This window comes from Mirounga angustirostris, unplaced genomic scaffold (genome assembly GCF_029215605.1).
Source record: "Mirounga angustirostris isolate CCGP_5_RB_7025 unplaced genomic scaffold, mMirAng1.0.hap1 SCAF_17, whole genome shotgun sequence".
Lineage (NCBI taxonomy): Eukaryota > Metazoa > Chordata > Mammalia > Carnivora > Phocidae > Mirounga > Mirounga angustirostris.
Genome location: NW_026991725.1, coordinates 27402016 through 27427266, shown reverse-complemented (window position 1 = coordinate 27427266; position 25251 = coordinate 27402016). Strand labels below are relative to the sequence as shown.

At 42.5% G+C, this 25251-nt stretch overlaps 1 protein-coding gene across 6 annotated transcripts in view; it reads left to right on the top strand.

The window, feature by feature from the left end:
* EZH1 (enhancer of zeste 1 polycomb repressive complex 2 subunit) overlaps positions 1–25251 on the top strand; it is a 36824-nt gene that overhangs the window by 3862 nt on the left and 7711 nt on the right. For all 6 annotated transcript variants that reach the window (XR_010408703.1, XM_054510805.2, XM_045888874.3 and 3 more), the window contains exons 2-19: positions 5067–5158; positions 6420–6547; positions 6661–6789; positions 7929–8048; positions 9406–9526; positions 12103–12279; positions 13344–13446; positions 13977–14140; positions 14519–14610; positions 18183–18363; positions 18612–18808; positions 20286–20377; positions 21516–21556; positions 22046–22171; positions 23128–23306; positions 23810–23905; positions 24325–24406; positions 24847–24927. Coding sequence is in view for 5 of the 6 variants with exons in the window: in XM_054510805.2 (XP_054366780.1) it covers positions 6431–6547; positions 6661–6789; positions 7929–8048; positions 9406–9526; positions 12103–12279; positions 13344–13446; positions 13977–14140; positions 14519–14610; positions 18183–18363; positions 18612–18808; positions 20286–20377; positions 21516–21556; positions 22046–22171; positions 23128–23306; positions 23810–23905; positions 24325–24406; positions 24847–24927 (2098 nt within the window). In the remaining variant the exon portion in view is untranslated. The remainder of the gene's footprint in view (positions 1–5066; positions 5159–6419; positions 6548–6660; positions 6790–7928; positions 8049–9405; positions 9527–12102; positions 12280–13343; positions 13447–13976; positions 14141–14518; positions 14611–18182; positions 18364–18611; positions 18809–20285; positions 20378–21515; positions 21557–22045; positions 22172–23127; positions 23307–23809; positions 23906–24324; positions 24407–24846; positions 24928–25251) is intronic.

Below are 25251 nucleotides of genomic sequence, written 5' to 3'. Positions count from 1 at the left end.
TTATTTTTTTAAAGATTTATTTATTTATTTTAGCTGGTGGGGAGGGAGGGAGAAAAATCTCAAGCAGACTCCCCACTGAGCACAGAGCCCCACCCGGGGCTCAATCCCACAACCCCACAACCCTGAAATCATGACCCAAGCTGAAGTCAGGAGCTGGTCCCTTAACCAACTGAGCCACCCCAGTACCCCAATAAGGTAGTTCTTATTTCCAATTATCAACTTTTTAAAAAAATAAACTTAAAGGGCGCCTGGGTGGCTCAGTTGGTTAAGCGACTGCCTTCGGCTCAGGTCATGATCCTGGAGTCCCTGGATCGAGTCCCGCATCGGGCTCCCTGCTCCCTGCTTCTGCCTCTGACCCTCCCCCCTCTCATGTGCTCTCTCTCTCATTCTGTCTCAAATAAATAAATAAAATCTTTAAAAAAAAAATCAATTAAAAAAATAAACTTAAATTTTTAGAACAGTTTTAAATTTACAAAAAAAATAAGAGTAGTAGAAGGAGTTTCCATAGATTCCATATCCAGTTTCTCTTATTATTAACATCTTACATTAGCATACAGGTAACATTTTTTTTACAGTTAATGACCCAGTATTGATCATTCTACTGTTATTATTCGTTGTGAAGTCACTCAAAGTTTTTGTTTGTTTTTTTTTTAAGATTTTATTTATTTATTTGAGAGAGAGCATGAGAGAGAGAGAGAGAGATCACTAGCAGGGGGGAGGAGTAGAGGGAGAAGCAGACTCCTGCTGAGGAAGGAGTCTGTTGCGGGACCAGATCCCAGGAATGATAACCTGAGCCAAAGGTGGACGCTTAACCGACTGAGCCACCCAAGTGCCCTCACCCGAAGTTTTTTTAAAAGGTGGAATTGCCTACTGATTTTTTAAAAAAGGTTTATTTATTTATTTTAGAGAGAGAAAGGGAAAGCAGGGGGGAGGGACAGAGGGAGAGAGAGTCTTAAGCAGACTCTGTACTGAGCATGGAGCCTGACATGGGGCAGGATCTCATGATGCTGAGATCACGACTGGAGCTGAAATGAAGAGTCCGACATTTAACGTACTGTGCCACCCAGGCTCCCCTGCATACTGATTTTTATAGTAAAGATCTCTAGAAAATTACTGGATTGATCTATCATCAAGAAAGACTTACTTTTTTCTTTAATCAGCTTTATTAGTAAAAATTTACATATGATAAATTCACATTTTATATATACAGTTCAGTGAGTTTTCATAAAAGTGCCTAGTCATATAAGCATCACCACAGCCATGGTAGAGACCATTTTTCAGAGTCCCAAGAAAGTTCCTTTATGCTTCTTTCCATGTAATCCCTTTCCCCAACCTCAGCTCCTGGCAACCACCGATCTGCTTTCTGTCAATGTAGATTTGCCCTTTACAGAATCGTTCTAGTAGAATGCACTAATAGTGGAGTCATATAGTACATAGTTTTTTTGTGTGTCTGATTTTTTTCACTTAGCATAATGCTCTTCAGACATATTGTGCATGTGTAGGAAGGAGGAGCTCTTCATTCCCTTTTTACTGCATAGTATTACGTATATTCTATAATTTGTATCCATTCAGCACTTCATAGATACACTTGTGTTGTTTCTACTTATTGGCTTTTATGAATAAAGGTGCTATGAACATTTGTATAGAGGTCTTTGTGGGGACATATATTTTCATTTCTTTTGGATAAATAATAGAAACTGTATGCCAAGTTGTATGGTAAGTATATATTTAACTTTATTTAAAAAAAAAAAGCTAGCAAATTGTTTTCTTAAGTGGCTCTGCCATTTTGCACTCCCACCAGCAAGGTACAAGGTTTCTAGTTGCTCCACATCCTCACCAACAATTGGTATCATCAATCTTTTTGATTTTAGACATCCTAGTGGGGGTGTTGTAGTCCATCATTTTGGGTTTTTTTGTTTTTGTTTTTGCTTTTTGGGTTTTGTTTTGTTTAGGGAGAGAGAGAGAGAGCACACTGGGGAAGGGGAAGAGGGAGAGAGAATCTTTTAAGCAGACTCCACACCCCACACAGAGCCTGACTCAGGGCTGGATCTCATGACCCTGAGATCCTGACCTGAGCCGAAATCCAAAATCTGGTCGCTTAATCGACTGAGCCACCCAGGCGCCCCCATCATTTTGGTTTTATTTATTTATTTTTTTAAGATGTTATTTATTTATTTATTTGACAGAGAGAGACACAGAGAGAGAAGGAACACAAGCAGGGGGAGTGGGAGAGGGAGAGGGAGAAGCAGGCTCCCTGTGGAGCAGGGAACCCGATGCGGGGCTCGATCCCAGGACTCCAGGATCATGACCTGAGCCAAAGGCAGACACTTAACGACTGAGCCACCCAGGCGCTCCCATTTTGGTTTTAATTTGTACTTCCCTAATGACTAATAGTGATATTGAGTATCTTTTTGTGCAATTATTTGCCATTCCTATATCTTTTTTTTGGTGAAGTATCCGTTCAAATTTTTTGCCAACTTTCTATTGGGTTATCTTATTAAGTTGGAGGAGATATATATATATATATATATATATATATATATATATATATATATATATATGGCTTATTCTTAAATTTATTGACCAAAACATCCTATGTTTTGGAGTTTATTTTCAATGTTTAAGTGAATATAATGAAAAGCTGTAAAGTACTGGCCTAGTACTTAACTGAAATGTAAATGGCTGTTTTGCATGTGTCAGTAACTAAAGAATCCATCTGGTAGAAATATAAAGTATTTTTTTGTGTGCCACTCCCTTTGCCCAAGATGAATGAACTCATTTCTCCAAATAGGTTCCACTGAATGATGAGTTTTTGTTTGCTTTTTAAATTAAAAAAATCTTGAAGTGATAGTTGTTGGTCGGAATGCAGATGCTATGAGAACCCATCTTATGGCTGTTTCAGGTGTTTATTTTAATCATACCTATCTGTTCCAAACAGTGTGTCCTGTCTTCCTCATACACTCAGTGGGGATTGACCAACTGCCAAATAAACCTTTAGAGACTTTGAAGACCCATTAAAAAGCCAGGCAAAATAAATATTTGCTCATGGTCACATGAGATTCAGATATCACATTAATTGTAAAAGGAGGAAGTGTGACTTACTTTACATTGTGATTGGTTAAAATTCAATGGCATTTTCGTGTGTACTGTATACTCCTCTGGCCGAATAAAGCACTTGAGTAAAATTAGAAATGATGCCATTAATTATTGGACTGTGTGTCCTGTCATCTCTTTTTACAGACTGTAGATCACATTTCAATTATAACTCCTTTCTTTAACAAAAATATTGATATTTTTCTGTGGCCATCTCTAAGAAATCTACACATACATACCTTAGCATCTGTGGATTTTATTCTTTTCCATTATTTGATCCCCAGTTTTAAATGGACAGAGCAACCTGACATAAGCTTACTATTGCAAAAAGGGAAATGTGCTCCCCCAGAAAATGGGAGAAGGATTGCAGTTCAAAACCAATTTTTAGGAGGTTATGAAGTCTCACTGAATTATGATCTATAACGTTTGGGTCTCAATAGGGGTAACCTAAGGTGTTTGAGAGAGGCAGTTTTAAACTAGATTTGAATCATTTTATCATTTTCTGGAGCAGACTGTTTTATGCTTGTTCAGGACAGAAATTATGTGAGCAATGTACTTAATATTACACGTGAGTGTGTTGTATGTACTTAAATAGTTTTATTAAAAAAAAAAAGCCCCTCTTTTGGCCCCATTCCATGAGGAATGAGAAGTATTTATTTATTTATTTAATTTTTTTTTAAGATTTTATTTATTTATTTCAGAGAGAGAGAATGAGAGAGAGCACATGAGAGGGGGGAGGGGCAGAGGGAGAAGCAGACTGCCGAGCAGGGAGCCCGATGCAGGACTCGATCCTGGGACTCCAGGATCATGACCTGAGCCGAAGGCAGTCGCTTAACCAACTGAGCCACCCAGGAGCCCGAATGAGAAGTATTTAAAAGACATAGGACGAAGAGAGATGGTGCAATTTGTGGGAAAGAAATTCAGATTTTTTTTTTTTTTTTTTTTGGTAACCCCAGCACCTTAGCAGTCTGGGATTCAGATTCTTAGATTATGCTGTTGTTGTTTCATTCCCTTACCCCAGAGAGAGAATATTTAACTCACAGGGAATTCTGTTTTTAAGAGCTTGAATCACTTGATTGAGTTAACAGTAAACACAGTGAGTCTGTCTGCTTCTTTGCTATTCTTTCCTTCCTTTATCCTCTGAATTTAACATTTACCCTAATCCATTTGGTTCTTCAAATGAAACAATCAGGTATAGTCTCTTAAAGTCCATGTGCATGAGATATTATAATCATGTCTGATTGTGACAGATGTGAAATAGTGGGTTAAGTTTTGCTGTTTTCTTGTCGGTGCTGTCATTCCTTATGGAGAAAAACAGGTAATCATAAAAATGCTTCTTTAGAAGAAATATGTTCTTAAACCCCAAAAGAAAATTTTTTTCATAAAATTTAAAGAACAAGGCCTGAAACTTTAGTTTCTGTTTCAAATTTTGACTCTTCATAGCTCCTTGTAATGTTTTCATTAACTTAAAATGCTAGGTGAAATGAATTGAACTAGGGGCACCTGGGTGGCTCAGTCGTTAAGCATCTGCCTTCGGCTCTATATCAAAATAAATAAATAAAATCTTTTTTAAAAAATGAATTGAACTAGTTCTCTAGGAAATCTCAGTAGTTAATATGAATAAAAACATAACCTCATAGATTTTATTGAATTTTTACATGTACTTAATATTTGTTCTTTATCTAAAACAATTGATGGGTCTGCTGGCTGAGCCTGGAAATTGGTTCAGTAAAGCAGAAACGTGAACTTGGTAATTGTGAGAATATATTTGCACACGTGACTGGAAGGATAGAATTTAATAAAAGAAAGGACAAATGGCATCAAGTATGATTGGGGCCTGACTTACATGTAGAAATAGTGTTAGCACAGATCTCAAAGTCCGTGTAGTTCTGGGTGAGCATCCTACTGAGAGTATCAGGGTCTAAAAATATGCTCCATTGACTCAAAACCACTGTCTATTCTCTTTTGAAAAGCTGAACATTTGTTTTGCCTTTGTGTCTTGCCATTCCTCTGAAGAACAGAAGGCACATTATAAAACCAGATACTTCCCCTTGCATTCTATGAGGTAGGTAGAATGTGTTACAGTAAGTACTTTTTTAGAACTTTGAACCTTAATTAAACCCCCCCCCCAAAAAAAAGTGATTTGCAGTGTTGTATTTCTGTGTCTTGCTGTTGACTTGGAGATGAGATTATGCTGTTGTCATTTCCTACCTTTATTGCTGGGTATGTGGTGGGGTTCAGACAGTTTGGCAGGTACAGTTTTATAGTGTGGGTGGATCTTTTCATGAAGCTCTTTTTTGTTGTTATAATTGTTCTATATTATTGTTGGGTTTTGTTGTTAATCTCTTTGGGTGCCTAATTTATAAATTAAACTGTATTGTAGGTGTGTGTGTAGAGGGAAAAAGTATATGTAGGGCTCAGTACTATCCATGGTTTCAGGCATCCACTGGGGGTCTTGGAACATATCTTCTGTAGACAAGAGGGATAACTGTACTTTGTTCCTTCTTCCATGGCAGGAATCTTCTGTTCTATATGCAAGTTATGCATGAAGCTCTTTTTTTAAATTAATTTTAAAAATATTTACTTATTTGAGAGAGAGAGAGATGAGTGGGAGGAGGGGCAGAGGGAGAGGGAGAGGGAGAGAGAAAGTCTCAAGCAGACTCTGGGTTGAGCACGGAGCCCAGTGTGGGGCTCGATCTCACGACCCTGAGATCATGACCCGAGCCAAAACCAAGAGTCGGTTGCTCAACCGACTGAGCCACCCAGGTGCTCACCCGGTTGAGCAACAGACTGAGCTACCCAGGTGCCCCTGAAGCTCTTTGATATTAACTTGATCCCTGCTGAACATTTCTCTTAGTCAAGGTGTTGAGTAGGTGGGGCACCTGGGTGGCACAGTTGGTTAAGCATCTGCCTTTGGCTCAGGTCATGATCCTAGGGTCCTGGGATCGAGCCCCACATCGGGCTCCCTGCTCAGTGGGGAGTCTGCTTCTCCCTCTCCCTCTCTCCCTACTCATGTTCTCTCTCTGTATCTCTCTGTATCAAATGAATAAATTGAAAATAAATTAATTAAAAAAAATAAAAACAAGGTAGCACAGGAGGCCAGAGGCTGAGCTTTTTGGTGATCAGGCCAGGAATTACTGATGTGAAATCTTTTTTTTTTTTTTTAATTGAAACCTTTTGTTGAACTCACAGATTTGGGTTCTTTAAACTGTTTTTATGAGTAAATGCAGTGGGAATGGAAGCATGACTGACCATGTTTGTTTGAGTTTGAGGAATTCTTCATTTCCAGACAGTAAAATGCCTTTTCTCATGTCTGGGTCTCTTAGATTACAGCAAAATGGATATGCCAAATCCCCCAACGTCCAAATGCATCACTTACTGGAAAAGAAAAGTCAAATCTGAATACATGCGACTCCGGCAGCTGAAACGGCTTCAGGCAAATATGGGCGCCAAGGTCAAAAATAACCCCCGGGTTATCTATTTTAATATATTGATCCAATGTGGAGGGCTGGGCTTTTTAAAACTCTTCTCTTGAAATCCCAACCATTGTCCCCTTGGCTTTTCTAGGCTCTGTATGTAGCAAATTTTGCAAAGGTTCAAGAAAAAACCCAGATCCTCAATGAAGAATGGAAGAAGCTTCGTGTCCAACCTGTGCAATTGATGAAGCCCGTGAGCGGGCATCCTTTTCTCAAAAAGGTACTTCTGGGTGTCTAAGCTCAGCCTTCCTCATTTCCTTGGGCTGAAGTTGTTTGTTTTCTGTATTCGTGACGTATTAGAAAATAAATAAGGTTAATAGATACGGCTATTATAGTCAGCTTTGAATAACTAGGATGGTAAATCTGTAACTTAAAGAATAGCCTATTCACCTATTATTCTCCTCAGTTAATGAGTATAATCATGAGTGTTTTTTTTTTTTTTTAAACAGAAAAACAAAAGATTTAGTGTCTGATTTCCTGGGCTCTGTGTACAAGCTTCAAAACAACCTTGTTTGTGCCTTGTTTGGCATGTCTGGTACTTTGATATTGGAAAAGAAGTGCCCAGGATAATGGGCAGGAATACACTAATCAAAGGGATATTCCTTCTTATAAATCTAAAATTCATTCTAGTTTCTTAAAAAGAGATAATATTTTTAAAATATAAAAAGTAGGGGCGCCTGGGTGGCTCAGTCAGTTGAGCGTCTATCTGCCTTTGGCTTGAATTGTGGTCCCGGGGTCCTGGGATCAAGCCCCACATCGGGCTCCCTGCTTGGCAGAGTCTGCTTCTCCCTCTGCCTCTGCCTCTCCACCCCATCTTGTGCTCTCTCTCTCTCAAGTAAATAAATAAAATCTTTAAAAATAAATAGATTAAAATAAAATAAAATATAAAGAGTGGGTAGTGTATTGAAAGCAATTTTCTTTTCCAAAACAGAATATGACTATAGTTTCTGTACTGTTTCACTTCCCCTGTACTGTCTCCATCACCTCTGCAGCTAAGTTGATGTCAACTCTCTTAACGTTTAGGTCCTCAGGAAAACTTCCTCATCTCCTAGGACTTTGAGAGGCCCTTTGCTGTTGTGTATAGCCCAAGGAGACCAGCAGCTTTAAATTGAAATAAACACCAGCTGAGTGTGAGAGGCACCGTGCTGGAGTCTGTAGATGACACAAAGATGAAGAAGAGATAGCCCCTGCTTTGCAGTGGTTTATAGTCCAGTGGTTCCTCTTAGGAGCTGATTGTTAAAAGCCCTCTTAACTTGTAAGAATTAGAAGACTACTGGGATCAACTTGGAAGGAAACTGCAGTTCTCTCTTGGGTTGTGTGCTTGCGTTTCCCTCTCCATTGTCTTTGCTTATATTTCAGTGTACCATAGAGAGCATTTTCCCAGGATTTGCAAGCCAACATATGTTAATGAGGTCTCTGAACACAGTTGCATTGGTTCCCATCATGTATTCCTGGTCCCCTCTCCAGCAGAACTTTATGGTATGTATTGAAAGCACTGGGGTAATTGTGTAAACTGTATGATTTTCTTATGTTTGTATGCTGGCACTTCTCTTAGGGTAAAGGTTGTCAGATTATACTTAACAAAACTTGGACATGCAGGGCAGGCTGTTGTAATATATTTACTCTAAATATATATGTGTATATATATAGCAAGTTGTTCTTACTTGTTAGGTTTTATGCTCCCTGAAGTGTACTTCTGAGTTAATGCTGGTTCCTTTTTGAATGAATGAGACTGGGCAAGACTCCAATTCTCCCTTACTACTTTGGCCCAATTTTGTAATGTGCAGTTAAATGCAGTCTAAATCAGACACTTGAGGCTTAAGGAGGTTGACATCTCCCTGCTGATGGAGCAATCCTTTCTGAATCCCCTAAAGGCAAGATGCTATAAAAGCAACTGAGATAACAGAGGTGCACATGGATCCGTGAGCCTTTCATCTGGGCCTTTATACTGATTCCTACTAGGATTAGTTTTGATTCTGATAATCACTCCTCTCTAAATACTGCCATTGTTTATCATCTGCCTGGTGACCGTTCTGACTGGAATAGGATATAGGTTTACAAAAGGGAATCATCTGTTAGAATAAAACTTCACAGTAATTTTACTTAATACTTGGGGAATTAAAAACAACCGTGTTTTCTGCTGAACAACAACAATACCAAAAATCCATTAGTATTGTTTCTTTAGCCAGGAAATGTTCATAGCTCATGCTGCAATCGACTTTAAGTTCCCACTGAGTGTGATTGACATGAGTTATAATCATAGTTTTTTATTATGATTATGGGAGGTTAGTCTTAGTCTGTATAATAGAATATCCAGAAACTTTATGGTTGCCCAGTTTCTGTACTAACTGTTCTAGTTATATTGCAGATTTTACTCTTGGAAGCCTTCCTTTTCATCTATGTGTCTCCAGTTATGAGAAGAATTAAAATTGAAGACTTTTTAGACTGTTGTTTAAGTGATATTTGTACCTGTTTTACAATGATGTTTAGTAGATAAAATTAGATAATAGATGGAATCACTGTGAATAATAAGTATGCTGTTAGATTCTAGATGTTGGTGGAAATACCACTGTTAGTATCAGGCTAAACATTTGGTAGTTGATATCCTCAAGTAGTTAAACTTACTTTTTTCCCTAAGAGTAACATTGCCCCCTCCCACTTGAGGTTTTGCTGGCAAAACAAAATGGCCAGTCTTTAAAAATGCAGGAAACTCTGTAACCAAAGGCGTTTTCAGGAAATTCAAGCCGCAAAAAAGGCCCAGCAAAGATTCCATTAAACAGGAAAGAGGAGATGCCTAGTGGATTCATGGAATGAATCACATCTGGTTTGATTTCAGGTAGAAGATGAGACAGTTTTGTGCAATATTCCCTACATGGGAGATGAGGTGAAAGAAGAAGATGAGACTTTCATTGAGGAGCTGATCAATAACTACGACGGGAAAGTCCATGGTGAAGAAGGTAGTGGTGCTGGGCTCTTTGGGAGGAAACTTTACTAGAGTGGTGCCCCTTCTGTGGTATATCATCATCTTGCTTTTATCTGCTGCCTCATGTGTACAGGCTGAAGAATATTTCAGTGTCATCACGTGGCTAGGAGTAAACATTTTGTATTAAAAATGTCCTCAGGGTTGGGGGTGGGATGTCCTCAGTCAGATTTTGTTTGTTTGTTTGTTTGTTTATTTTAGAGAGTGAGAGAACAGAGGGAGGGGCCAAAGGAGAGGGAGAGAGAGTCTTTTTTTTTTTTTTAACAAAATTCACATTTTATTTAGGTTGAAATAAACTATACAAAATTGATTTTCTTCACCAAAAATAACAGCAATATTTTCTGTATTATTCCTAGATAAACCACAAAACACTTATTTTTGTAGGTTTTCAGGTTTTATTTATAAATCAAGACAAGGCAGTAGATATAGTCATGGAAAAAGAGGAAAACAGACAAATCAGTTGTCAGTATCCATGGCCTCTGATCCTGTCTTGACCATGAACAGAGGTGTTCAACATATACCTGCTAAAAAGCTTATGAAGACGTAGATGTTCTACATACACTTGCTAAAGAGCTTATGAAGATGTAGGCTCAACAAAGGAATGTAAACAGCAACAATCCAATGTGGAACAACAATGGCAGGCTCTCCCATTCAAACTTTAACTGTAACTTGTTCCTTTAAGTTTATTTGATAAAGACAAAATCTCTACTGCAATCCTTGCCTGGCAAGCTCATGTGTTTCTCTCTCTCTCTCTCTCTCTGGTAACTCCCTTAACTGTCCATTACAGATTTTTAACATACTAACACTCCTACTATTCAAAGGTCACTCTGAGCTTCATTGTAACATTTTATAAAATGTACTTCCTCCCATACCTCTTCAAAATCTTTATCTTTTAAGAACTGATAACTCAATACCAGACAATTGGATCCAGTGACAATAAATGTTTTATCTAAAATGACTTAACTAAAACAATTCCCAAGTGCCATTAGCAGAGTTCCCACAGAAGTGTAATGTGGCACTTTCAATGCTATCTTCTGGAACAGGTATGTCTCCAAAGCATGAGAGTTTAAACAGGGGCCATTTAAATTGGCAGATTATCAACGGCTAATGTACTCAATGAGAGGTCGACAGGTCAAGATATTCAGTGATTAAGTGGCCTACATACACCTGACAGCTTTTCTGTAAGATGTTTTCAAATTTCTTACAGATTTTAGGGAGAGAGAGTCCTAAGCGGACTCTGTGCTGAGCGTGGAGCCGATGCAGGGCTTGATCCCGTGACCCGGAGATCATGACCTGAGCCAAAACCAAGAGCCAGATGCTTATCCAACTAGGCCACCCAGGTGCCCCCTCAGTTAAATTTTAAAAGGAGTGGGGAGCACTGAGTGTTATATGTGGCTGATGAATCACTAAGTTGTTTTTTTTTTTTTTAAGATTTTATTTATTTATTTGAGAGAGAGAGAATGAGAGAGAGCGCATGAGATGGGGGAGGGTCAGAGGGAGAAGCAGACTCCCTGCCGAGCAGGGAGCCCGATGCGGGACTCTATCCGGGGACTCCAGGATCGTGACCTGAGCCGAAGGCAGTCGCTTAACCAACTGAGCCACCCAGGCGCCCGAATCACTAAGTTTTACCCCCGAAACTAATAATACTCTATATGTTAACTGAATTGCATTTAAGTAAAAAATTAAAAGAAATGTAAATTAAGAAGTAAAAAGAGTTGGGACATAAAAGGATTTTATATATATAGTAATCAGTGGCTGGAGAGAAAGTTTAGTGGACAAAGAAGTATGATCTTAGGAGTTTTCCATAAATCCATCCAAAGCCATTTTGTTCTTCATTTCTCTGAGAATGGCAATGAGCATAATCTCTCTGTCCTACTTTGATCCAGATATACCCTGAACTCCCAGAAATTGCTTATAATATTCCGACGATCCTGAAAGCGAGTCATTCGGATCTAGTTGTAGTTCTAGAAAGGGCTGCCAGGGTGTAAGAAGTGGAAAGATGGGGAGAGACTCCCCATGGTTTTGCAAACCAATGGCCTCACCAGCTGTTTTGACACTTGTGGGTACTGTTGAAAATGCATTGTCTACCCACAGCGCCCCCTAGTGTTCAAAGACGTTATCCTAGGTTTTAGTGTAACCCTATATAGTATGATTTTAGGAAGATAATGCTGTCTTTTGATTCAAAGAAGTCACTACCAAGCCATCAGCAGCAAAACCAAGTACATTTTCATGTTATCATTCTTTCTCTGTTCCATCTGTATCGTTTGTACACTTCTTTGAGATTTTGGACCATAAATACAGGTTGATCTGTGACTGAGGAATGAACTACCCTAGTAAGAATAAAGCCTATAATAACTGGATTTCCCACTCCAGCCAGCTGAACTGTTGCCATTATAAGAGTCAATCAAATTATTGTAATTTCCTGGTTGTTCATATAAAAATGTACATATGTTATCTATCTAGGTCTCAGGAGTGAGTACAAGAAAATCTTCCTAGCAGGACTAATGGAGCATGAAACAATCACTGCTCATCCATCTAATCTTTACGTTCCAGAGATGATCCCTGGATCTGTCCTGATTAGTGATGCAGTTTTCCTGGAGTTGGTAGATGCTCTGAATCAATACTCAGATGAGGAGGAGGAAGGGCACAATGACACCTCAGATGGAAAGCAAGATGATAGCAAAGAAGATCTGCCAGTAACAAGAAAGAGAAAAAGACACGCTCTTGAAGGTAAATAATCCATTTTGAAAGTGACAGGGAGAGGGAAGAAGGGAGAAACAGAATTGTTGATTATTAAAGGCTGTTGGTGCTTCTCATTTGGTCCACTTAAAAGGAAAACAAAGTAGTGTGTTTGGGAAACATGGAAAGTTATGAAGAAGAAAATATAATTATCCTATAATCTTACTATCAAGGAATAATCAGCATTAATATTTCCTTCTAGATCTAAAAAATGTGTGTGTGTGTGTATACACACGCACACAAAGAATATATACATACACGTACCTAAAATAAATATTATGCTATATGTCAACTATATCTCAGGCTTTTTAAAGTACATGTATGGGGCGCCTCAGTGGCTCAGTCATTAAGCCGCTGCCTTCGGCTCAGGTCATGATCCCAGGGTCCTGGGATCGAGCCCCGCATTGGGCTCCCTGCTCAGCGGGAAGCCTGCTTCTCCCTCTCCCACTCCCCCTGCTTGTGTTCCCTCTCTCACTGTCTCTCTCTCTCTGTCAAAAAATAAATAAAATCTTTAAAAATAAATACATAAAAAATAAAGTACATGTATAAATCAACATGTTTATATGCATCATGTGAAATGGGATCATGCCCCCTCCCACACACAATTTTATATCCCTTTTTTTTTGATCTTCTGTCATAAGCATTTTTCCGTGTTGTTAATATTTAATTAACTTAATGTTTAATTATGCTCTCTGTTATGTAATTAGATGTCCAGGGACATAGTGTCACTGTCTTATTCTTCAGCACCATCATTATGATGGCATTCTTCAATACTCACATCTCTCCACGAAAACTCAGGTTTTTCCCTCTAGTTTCCATCTTGGACTGTGGGTTTTGTCATGAACGTATACATGACTCTGATTTCCTTATTACTGGTAGCCTATTAGATAAGTCCAGATAGCACTGACCTTCTTTATGTGTTCCTAAACAGTCAGTGGTTAGGTTAACAAAGCCGCTCTAATCAAAATGCTGTGACCTAAGGGAGAATGACCAAACAGTTTTGTTTGCATACTCTGATTATAGCACTCAGGAGTCTTTTGTCATTTCCAATTCAGGCAACAAAAAGAGTTCCAAGAAACAGTTCCCAAATGACATGATCTTCAGTGCAATTGCCTCAATGTTCCCTGAGAATGGTGTTCCAGATGACATGAAGGAGAGGTAGGGAAAGCTGTCCCGCTCAGGCCATGTAGAGTGCTCAGGCAAAACTGTTATTCAAGCCTATTTTGGGTTAATAAAAAGCCTTGTTTCTGGTAAGTACACTGTGATTTGCTTGCACTTCTGATTATTTCCTGCTTGCCTGCTTACCTCTAAATGCCCATTCCCATACCAAGGGTCACCATTGCTGGATTTTGAATAAGTTTGGGCAGAGAACTTTCTAAATGCGGCCATTTTTCTGCAGTTACTCCAGCACCATGCTTACGAAATCTTTCCCTCTCTTTGCTTTCGCATGGGTAGTTCAGTGGTAGAATTCTCGCCTGCCCTCTCTTTGCTTTCAGACGTATGCCCAGCCCTGCACAGTTGCAGTGACATATCCACTTAGTTATACACCCTTCCGTCATCAACGAAGCCCATAAAAAACCCAGTCTCCCTTGGCAGGCTGTACCTGGGTGGGTGGCAGTACGCAGTCTGTACTTTCTCAGCGAAGACATTTCCTTGGAAGGAATTCTTACCTCTCTTTTTAAAAATAGGTATCGGGAGCTAACGGAGATGTCAGACCCCAACGCACTCCCCCCTCAGTGCACACCCAACATCGACGGCCCTGATGCCAAGTCCGTGCAGCGGGAGCAGTCCCTGCACTCCTTCCACACACTGTTTTGTCGACGCTGCTTCAAATACGACTGCTTCCTCCACCGTGAGTGGGGCGGCCCTGAAATGCTCTCCTGTTCTCCGTCCCCAAACTCCATTCCTTCTGTTTATTTCCGTTAATATACAGAGTTCCTGGCTTCTGCTCGGATGATGGTTTTGCACAGGGCCGGTTCGGTCCTCACTTGTTCGGTTGTAGTGTGACGTGCTTTGCACGGTCAGGACGGAATAACCAGCAACCTAAGTGTCCCTGTTCCTATTAGCTCTGAAAGGATTGCTGATGTCAGAAATGATTAAATTTTGTGCGCCCCGATGGTAGCTGTTTATATCTAAATTTTCCCACAATGGCTCCCTCATTCAGTTTTGTTCTTCCCCATCCTATCAAGTGGATGAACCATTGGAAACAGGACAGTTTTGTTTTTTCCAGCTTTTCACGCTACCCCTAATGTATATAAACGCAAGAACAAAGAGATCAAGATTGAACCAGAACCATGTGGCACAGACTGCTTCCTTTTGCTGGTATGTTTGTTTTGTTTTTTTTTTTTTAACTTTTATTTATTTAAATAATCTCTACACCCAACATGGGGCTCAAACTCATGACCCCGAGATCAAGAGTCACCTGCCCCTCCGACTGAGCCAGACTGGCACGCCTTGCTGGTATGTTCTTAAACTGCTCTGCCATTGTTAACTCTGTTGAAAATTTAGCAGGAAATGGTCCTTCTGTTTTCTGCTGCTGAGAATACAAACCAAATGAGCCAAAATGTAGCACTCTGGGGGTCATAAAGCACAGATAAAACATGACTTCTGCTCTTTTTTTTTTTTTTTTTTTAACTTTATCCATTTAGAGAGAGAGAGTGAGCAGGGTGAGGGGCAGAGAGAGAATCTCAAGTAGAGTCCACACAGAGTGTAGAGCCTGACGTGGGGCTCAATCTCATGACCCTGAGCCGAAATCAAGAGTCGGACACTTAACCAACTGAGCCACTCAGGCGCCCCATGACCTCTGCTGTTAAGGAGCTCCCAGATACTAAGGACTGTGAAGTTAGTCTAATGGAGTGAGGAGTGCGTGTGTGTGACAGCATTTTCTTTGCTGTCTTCCTTTAAATGCATACAAATATAGGAGAAATAACACATGAAAGCACTGATGTTTCATTGTAAGGTAAACAGCCAGATGCCAGATGGACCTTTCCCTGATGGACAGACTTTATGCAGCAGGATAAATTCCCCTGCATTCATGTGGAAAGGCGGTACGCTTAGAACTAGAAAGGAATAGGTTCAGTTGCACTAGCCAAAGACACAGTTTTGCTTTCCACACCATACAGTGAGGGTAGATAAAGAATAAAATACCTTGATAAAATTTCTGCTACCAATTAAAATTAGGTTATACAACCAAGTGCCTTTGGGACCATCTTTAGTGGGATAATAGAAGAAAAGATGGTATAAAGGGCCACTGGATATACATGTGGAAAATGAGTCATATGATAATAGCAAAAGAACAAACAGACTTCATCTGATTTATTTTCTCCCTGATGTGCATTGACTCCTTGCGTGCCAAGTACCACACTGGCCCTTACCATATATTATCTTACTTTCATGCTTCCAACAACATCCTGAGTGGAGAAACTATGGGTATTTTGTCCAAAATTTGTTAAGGTGTCAGTGGTGTGGCAATGATGAAATTAAAGCTCTGGTCTAACTCCATAGGCCGTGCTTTTTAAATTACTCCACACTTGGGGCGCCTGGGTGGCTCAGTCGGTTAAGCATCTGCCTTCGGCTCAGATCATGATCCCGGGGTCCTGGGATCGAGCCCCGCGTCGGGCTCCCTGCTCAGCGGGAAGCCTGCTTCTCCCTCTGCCTCTGCCCCTCCCCCCACATGTGCACACTCTCTCTTTCTCTCTCTCTCTCTGTCTCTCACTTGCTCTGTCTCTTGCTCACTCAAATAAATAAAAATCTTGAAAAAAATAAATTACTCCACACTTTTAAAAAGTACACCATGTTATATCAACTTACCAGCATTTATATGTTGTCCCTCTCACAGCAGTTACCCTGCGACCCTGTACATGCTTCACAAAGATGCCATCAGTGCCCAAAATGTATGTCTGTGTGTGTGTTTTTCTTTTATTGCTTTTTAGAAGTCAGTCCATATTCAGCTATAATGCTCGACTATTCCCCCCCCCACATTTTATTAAGAACATTCTCAATCATGCACAGAAGGTGAAAGATACCTTTGTCTTAGATTTAATGACATTTTTTCCATATTTACTTTGTCCCCCTATTTGTGTATGCATGTCTTTTGCTGAGCCATTTGAAAATGAGTCACAGACATTGAGATACTTGTTTGCAAAGTATTTTAGCATGTACTTCCTTTTTTTTTTTTTAAAGATTTTATTTATTTATTTGAGAGAGAGAATGAAAGAGAGAGAGCACAAGAGCGGGGAGGGTCAGAGGGAGAAGCAGACTCCCTGCCGAGCAGGGAGCCCGATGCGGGACTCGATCCCGGGACTCCAGGATCATGACCTGAGCCGAAGGCAGTCACTTAACCAACTGAGCCACCCAGGCGCCCTCGCATGCACTTCCTAAAAATAAAGGCATTCTCTTATATAATCACATTATTACATCTAAGAAAATTAACAAGAATTTCATAATATCATCTGTCCATTCCATATTTAAATTTTTTCAGCTGCACCAAGGATAGCTGGGTTTGGGGTTTTCTCTAAACCAAGGTCATCCAGTCATGTGTCATATTTGGTTATTACGTCTTTTCAGTCTCCTTTAATCTCAAATTATCACACCATTTTTTTCTTTTCGTTTTGAAAAATCCAGGCTCATCATCTTGTAGAATACTGTCCCATATTCTGGATTTGTCTATGGTTTTCTCCTGGTGTTACTTGTTTCTCTACCCTCTATTTCCCATGAGCTAAAATTAGCTCTGGAGGCTAATTATGTTTATGTTAAACCTTTTGAGTTAGAATAGTTGTAAGCGATGCTTTGTGTGCACAGGGTAGCACAGGCACATGATGTTGGATTCAGTTAATTTTAAAACTTTTCCTTTAGAATTTCCTTTAAGGCCTGCAGGATATTAATCAGAATATCCTTAGTAATAGTAAACATTTATCCTTTACTTGTAGATTTGGTTTTCAGAAACAGCTAGAAGTATTTGGGAACCAAGTCTGATGAGAAGATAGATGATCAAGCTGAATGATAGTTATTTGGTCTTTTTTTTTTTTAATAAAGCATAGCTATGAAGTAATGAACTATATCCTTCCAAGTTTAACATACTGATTTGGAGGAAAGTTCTAGAAGTAACTAGTGATATTGTACAAATTTAAGGACTACATATTTTATTATTGAAACAGAAGCAATGCAGTAGAATAAAAAGAACAATGTGGCCTGGGGACAGGGAGCCCTGATTCTTGTTCCTATTCTGGAACAGTGAGCTATATACTAATATATGGTTCATATATATATATATGAACCATATATACCCCATATATATATGGTATAATATATTAGTATATATACTTGATACGTAACATTTATTGTATTAATACTGTACTGTATGTTGTATACTATATGGTGTTTTCTATTAGTATATATACTAATACATAATAATAGAGTATAAGAGAAGCAGGTCCCTTCCCCTTTCTGAACCTCGTTGCCTCATCTACAGGAGAATGTGTTCTCAAATTCTATATAGCTGACATGCAAATGAGTTTTAGATACAACTCACTGGAAAGTTGAAGATGCATAGATTATATCTTTTTTTAGATAAATTTATAAGTTTGAGAATTTTTTTTTTTAAGCAGGCTTCACACCCAGTGGGGAGCCCAATGCGGGGCTTGAACTCACAACCATGAGATCAAGACCTGAGCTGAGATCAAGAGTCGGATGCTCACCCAACTGAGCCACCCAGGCGCCCCTAGAATGTTTGTTAAGCAGCTTTTATATGGTCACACTGACATGGTACAGAGCAAGAAAAAGACAGGGTCATTGCATGTAAGCGCAGGTGTTAAAGAAGGTGGTTTGTGAGGAGGGGATCAGGATGGTGACTCTGGGCCTGTTCCCGCTTCCCAGCTGTACCATATCCGTTGCAGGAAGGAGCAAAGGAGTACGCCATGCTTCACAACCCTCGCTCCAAGTGCTCCGGTCGCCGCCGGCGAAGGCACCACATGGTCAGTGCTTCCTGCTCCAACACTTCAGCCTCTGCTGTGGCTGAGACTAAAGAAGGGGACAGTGACAGGGATACAGGCAATGACTGGGCCTCCAGTTCCTCAGGTACACTGAACAGAAAGCGATCTTTTCTTTCTACTCAAGGCCTCTGCTAAACGCGGGATCACTGCCTAACACTTGAAGTTAACTACCTTTTAAAAACGGTTAGTTCTTTCTACAGCTTCGCCATAGGCAGTAGAGACAGGAGATGTTTTGGTTCCTCAGGGTAGCATGAAGTCCTTCAGAGTCTGCGGCAAGCTGCTGATGACAACTGCATTCTCTCTTGTCCTGTTTCTTATCTCCTCCTCTCTTAGAGGCCAACTCTCGCTGTCAGACCCCCACGAAGCAGAAGGCTAGTCCGGCCCCACCTCAGCTCTGTGTAGTGGAGGCACCCTCGGAGCCTGTGGAATGGACTGGGGCTGAGGAATCCCTTTTTCGAGTCTTTCATGGCACCTACTTCAACAACTTCTGTTCAATAGCCAGACTTCTGGGCACCAAGACGTGCAAGCAGGTACTAGCAGAGAAGAGCAGGGACACGCGCGGCCCTCCTTTCGTCCACTGCTCTGTCAGCCCTTTTGCCATCTTGTGTGGCTGCCCACCTCAAGGGAAGCTGTCTTAGGCTCAGTCTCTCGTGAGTGGGTGCTTCTGGGCCACGAGGTGGGTTCCCCAAACCTGGGACCTTCTGCAGATGCCAGGCCTCGCAGTGCGTGGGGACCTGCTCTCCTCTTCGCTGAATTCTTATTTCTGCCTCTAGCCACTATCTAACTCTTCTGGATGTTTCTATACTCTTTTATCTTTTTTTGGTCTTTGTTCTTTGTTTCTGGTTCCTATCTGTCTTTCTAAATGTGTACCCCTTTCCTAGAAGGGGCTCCCAACTCTTTCAGGGGACCTTCTTATCTGGCATGTTTCTGCTCCTGCTTCTGCAGCTGCCACTCCCAGCCCCTCTGTCAGTCTCCTCAGTTGCTTTTTCCTCCAGATGTTCTATTGCTAGCTTTTCTAATTGCCACCCCCGATAGCTGGGCCTGGACCGCACCGTTCTCATTCATGCCATCACTAGAATCACAGTCTGGTAGCAGCCGCTGATGCTCTGGAGGCAGTGGGACCTGGTGTCCCAGTGCCCCTCTGTCTCTGCCTGACTGCAATGAGAAGACAGACCGAAGAGCAGGGACAGGGAGTCCCCGGGTGTTAGGGCTGGTCTGTCCAATAGGAAAGGAACACCAGAACTGTGCCATGCTGCTTAGCTCCCTGACTTTTGGAGGAGTCTCTGTGGCCTCTTCTGCATGATGCCTCTACTTAGAACAAGCAATAGAAGCGTAAAGAGAATTGCCCTTTTCTTTCATTTTGGAGCTCATACTTGTTTCCTTGAGGCACAGGTTCTTAACCTAAAAATCTACAGAATCATGTGCAACACAATTTTGTATGTATTTTCCTGAGAAGATCTGTGCTTTTCACAGAATCTCAAGAGGGCCCACAGCCAAAAAGGAAAAGAAGCAAAAAAACCGAATGCTATAGGAAAGAAGCACGTTGGAAAGAAACCAGCCTTCCAGAAATGCTGGCTTACTGAAATAGACAAGACTCTGCCCTCTTCATACCAGCAGGGGGAGCTAGTGGTTAGCCAAGTGGTGCTGCTTGTATCCTCTCTTCCACTCGGTTCCGCAAGGTACCCAAAGTCGCCCTTCTTAAGAAGAGACAGATAATGTTGATAAGAATCATCCTACTCAGGGCTTGGTAGGCAGAGGTATCAAAAGCTACTGACTAGGAAAGTTGTAACTGTGCTCAGTATTTCTCTTTTCTTGAGTCAGGCTAGGTAGTGAAGAATTAACTCCAGGCCAGTGATGCGATATCCCAGTGCCACTCTGTCTCTCCCTAAGTGCTCAGTCAGCTGCCTTCGAGCTCTCCAGAACGCTCCCATGCCCAGCACCTGGTTGGCTCACTTATCTGACCACCTGGCTCAAGGAGTGACAGGTCCTGTTGGATTTCTCTTCCAGGTCTTTCAGTTTGCAGTCAAAGAATCACTTATCCTGAAGCTGCCAACAGATGAGCTCATGAACCCGTCGCAGAAGAAGAAAAGAAAGCACAGGCAAGGGTTGGACAAAGGACTTTCTGTTCCCCGTGCTCTGACCTCCCCCTGGACTCCCCAACTGCCTCCCTCTTGAGTATAGCATTGCACAACTAAAGGGCCAGCCTTCTCCATGCTCCCTGTGGGTCTGTTCCTCGGACCAGCCCTTCTCCCGTCCCTGGATGTTGTGGACCAGGAGATAAGTGTCTGCTTTCCCTTTAAGCTCCTGGCCAGTGGGATGAGAGCTGGCCTCATGGCTCCACCCTGAGGCCATTTCTCCTCGTTGGGTTAGTGACCACTGTTCCCACTTCTCAACTCTGACCAGAGTTTTTTCTTTTGGCACTTGCATTATTTTTCTAAGTTGCATAATAACACTGTCTTTTAGCTAGCCTTTGCTTAGGGTTGGAAGGTTTTTTTAATTTTTAATTTTAATTTTTAATTTTTTTTTAAGATTTTGTTTATTTATTTGACAGAGAAAGAGACAGCGAGAGCAGGAACACAAGCAGGGGGAGTGGGAGAGGGAGAAGCAGGCTTCCCGCCGAGCAGGGAGCCCGATGTGGGACTCGATCCCAGGACCCTGGGATCATGACCTGAGCCGAAGGCAGCCACTTAATGACTGAGCCACCCAGTCGCCCCTGGAAGATTTTTTTTTAAATTCAACATTCTGCCTGCCTTGGCTCCCTAATGACTATCACCTAGTGAAGGAAGGAACTGGCACCAATTGTAGATGGAGAAGGAAGTCCGTGTAGCTTCTTCTCCCCCTCAGTTCCTTCACTCAGCAGATTCCTGAAAACTCTTCCTACATCCCCATCCTGCAGTTCCTCCACATCCCCCCACCTTCCCCAAAGAGAAGGAGGGAGGTGGGGAGGAGAGGGAGAAGGAGAAACAATAGCATTATAATAGACACAGAGGGTTAGGTTTGTGTTTGTTTTTAGGCATCTTTGTTGTTTATATTTAAATCTCGAAGCATAGAGCAGCTGGACTCCAGTTGGACTCTAGCATCCACCTACCAGGGTAGAGGCCTCCTGTGAAGGGATTTGGGGAGGATAGTCCCCAGTCATCAAACCACAGTCTCTCAGAGCAGGTCGCATTGTTATTTATCCAAATCTGCAGAGTTCCCTAGAGTCATGACCCAGGCCCATCCGTCTCTCTTTTTCAGGTTGTGGGCTGCACACTGCAGGAAAATTCAGCTGAAGAAAGGTAAGTTGCAGCAGGGCGCTCTTGGGCAGTTCAGCCCGAGGTCACACCTCTGCAGTCCCCCGCCTGCCCCAGCTACAGCGGCACTTGTTGACCCTGCACCGCTTCCGCAGGCTGCAGATTTGTCTGCAGCAGCTGAGAACAGCTCAGTTTCTCGCTGCAACTGAGAGCACCTCTTCGGAGGCAGAGTGGTGAGCCTTGTGGTCTCTGACTTGCCTAGTGAGCCATTTGCCAGGTTCCAGACTTCGTTTAATGTTTGGAATGGCTCTCCTGTCCCGGGCCATTTCCACACTCTCCCCACAAAGCAAATCACCCCATGGTAGCTGCCGAACAACCATCATCTCTGAGTGCTTCTCGCTTCAGGTGCTAAATGTGTGCCTTCAGTGATGGCTGGGACAGCCTCCCCCAGTCGGGGCCATTGGACAGTTGGGAGGGAGGACGACCACAGGGCGTGGGCACAGCAATGTTCAAGTCTACTCATTTCTTTCCTAGATAACTCTTCCACACAAGTGTACAACTACCAGCCCTGCGACCATCCAGACCGCCCCTGTGACAGCACCTGCCCCTGCATCATGACACAGAATTTCTGTGAGAAGTTCTGCCAGTGCAACCCGGACTGTAAGCGTTCTCCGCTTTCCTCCGTAGTGCTCCCAGACAGTCGGCCCTGGTGCAGCCCGCCTGCGCCCCTTGCTGCCTCTGGGCCTTCTGAGGTTCTCTCTGCTGTGTTTTAAGCATTCTGCAGAGGAAACAAGATACTTAAGATCTGGAAAAGTCATTTTTTAAAAACCCGTAGGTGTTTCATTCTAAAAGCAACAATTACACAGAAATCAGAAACATGGGACTCTTTTTCCTTCAGGCTCAGTCACAGCCTCCCTTTCTAGGATGTTGTGTTACAACAGACACAGGTTATGATTCATGTATTCAGTTTAATACTTGGAGTTTTCATATCAGGCCGTCTGGATCAGCAGAAGTAGGACAGAGGCTAAACGTGCTTCTCCTTCACTTCTTATCACACCGTGCCCTTCCCCGCTTGGGGCTGAACGGTTTGAGAACAGCCCCCAGAGCCTGCAGAACTTGGTGCCCAGGCAGTTGTGCTGGAAATACCTTCTAACCCCTGGCAGATACCAGTCTCAGCCACAGCAGAGAGGCACTGTGCTGGGGAGGGCAGTGGGTGGAGGAGGGCAGCTTAGAACGGATGCATTCTGTTCTCAAAATGATTCTTGTTTTGATGGTGATGCTTTAGCAGTGAAAAGCACTGATTTCATTTTCTCTGGGCCACCCACCACCTCCCTTCCAAATTCCACGAACAAGGGGGAGGGAGAGCATTGTTGAGGAATCTCTAGGAAACACCTCTCAATAGTCAAACCTGCTTTTTTGACTCCCAGGCATGAATGTTGGGAGGCACTCCATTTTCTCTGGAAGGAAACTGGACTATATGTTTATTGGCCAGGGAGCTTCTCATCTGTTTTGCCAACTCTCCCCAAACACACAACATTCCTTGCTGACCCTGGAGTCAGACCTGAGCCCCAGCATTATTAGCCTGCCCCTGTCCCTAACCGCCCCTCTCCCCCCAGGTCAGAATCGCTTTCCTGGCTGTCGCTGTAAGACCCAGTGCAACACCAAGCAGTGTCCCTGCTACCTGGCAGTGCGAGAGTGTGACCCTGACCTGTGCCTCACCTGTGGGGCCTCAGAGCACTGGGACTGCAAGGTGGTTTCCTGCAAAAACTGCAGCATCCAGCGAGGCCTCAAGAAGGTGAGGACTTTTCTCGGGCCTGCGGGCCAGATAACGGAGGGGGAAAGACACATTGGCCCCAGCGGCCTCTTTCCACTGGCTCCTCGGAGGGCTTCTACCGCAAATCCCAAGGGACATGCGTGTACTGAATTAGTGGTTTTCTGTCCTGGGGAGGAGTTAGAAACGTGACCCCTGAACTGGCCAGCTTGAGAGGAGCAGAGAGGACGGACACGTCACGGGTGTTGTCTGTTTCTACCTGACCTGCACCAGCGAGTCCCTGCGACTTGGGTCCAGGAGGCCCCCGGGCCTAGAGGAGGAGGTGTCACGTTTCCTTTCGCCACCTCCCTTCTTTGTTTTTCCTCTCCCCAGAACAGAATGGCTTAGACCTTTTTCTGTTTTCAGATCCTCTTAACAGTTGCTTGTTCTTTCCATCCTGCCCACCCCCAGCACACGTACACACCCAGCACACACCCCGCCCACTCACCCATGCCCTATAGTCTGACGTTTGACTCCCTCCTCCCCAGCACCTGCTGCTGGCCCCCTCAGATGTGGCCGGATGGGGCACCTTCATTAAGGAGTCTGTGCAAAAGAATGAATTCATTTCTGAATACTGTGGTGAGGTGAGTGCTATCAGTTTGGACCACATTCCTATCTGGGGAGATACTGATGAGAAACTCTGATTTTCTGTGGGCCAGACCTCTATGAATTACTCTCTAAATAACTCAGCTGAGTTCCCGTGTGGTCTCTTGGGGGATCCCACAGAAGAGTTTGCAGTCCTGAGATAAACCACTCTTCTGAAATTCTTTCCCAACTCAGGCCACACAAGGGGGGCAGGCAGGGAACTCTCTTCAGTCGTCATACTGGTCACACTGGGTGGGTATTGGAATGAACTAACTTGAGCTCTGTCTCCTGTGATTCTCATCGTGATAACTCAGTAAGCACCTACATGTGACACTGTCCCCTCCCTTTTCTGTAGGCAGGGTACCATGCCCTGAGCAGATAGCCCAATCCCCTGTTTGTTCCTTTTCTGTCCCTGCAGCTTATCTCTCAGGATGAGGCTGATCGACGGGGGAAGGTCTACGATAAATACATGTCCAGCTTCCTCTTCAACCTCAACAATGGTATGGAGTCTCTTTCTCTGGCCCCAAGGTGGTCTCAGACAGGTCTTTCTATCAGATTGCCCTTACAATAGCCCACGTTCAGATCAGCTACGATTTCTCCACCATCTGGATGTCAGCAGGTTAAACTTGAAGACACGACGAGCCACAGTTCACTTGCTTTGGGAGAACCCCCATTTCTGGGTTGTGTTTATAATCGGAACACTGAGCACTTACACCTCAGAAATCTCCCTACCCAGTAGATGGGAAGAGGCGATCGGTAATTCCAGCAAAATGGGGGGACCCAAAGGGAGCGCACCCACATGAGGCCATATTCTTATGATGCGTGCTGCTGGTCTTCAAAATTCCCATTGGATTATTTCTGTTACCATTTAATTGATTTTGAAATCAGGTTCAAGAAGCTGTGGATTTGCCTGGTGAGCTCATGATCTTTCTTTATATAGATTTTGTAGTAGATGCTACCCGGAAAGGAAACAAAATTCGATTTGCAAACCATTCAGTGAACCCCAACTGTTATGCCAAAGGTGAGTTCCCAGTGACCTAGGAGGGAGGGTGGGTGATGGATGCTTTATTTACTATGATTTCTATCCGTTATGTAACTTTTTTCATTGCTGAGTTATTTTTTGTCCAGAGACAGTCATGATTAACATCTGGTATCATTTTGAGTCTGTTTTGTAGTTGGCTTTCTTCACTGAATACATTATAACCATTTTCCCACAAACAAGAATCTTTTAAAGAGAATTCTCTTCCTATATCACCAGCCAGAATAGCAGATCTAAAAGGACAGAGGCAACTGTCATCACTGACTGCTTTTTAATTCCACTTTATTTATGTTTTCACTGGGAATT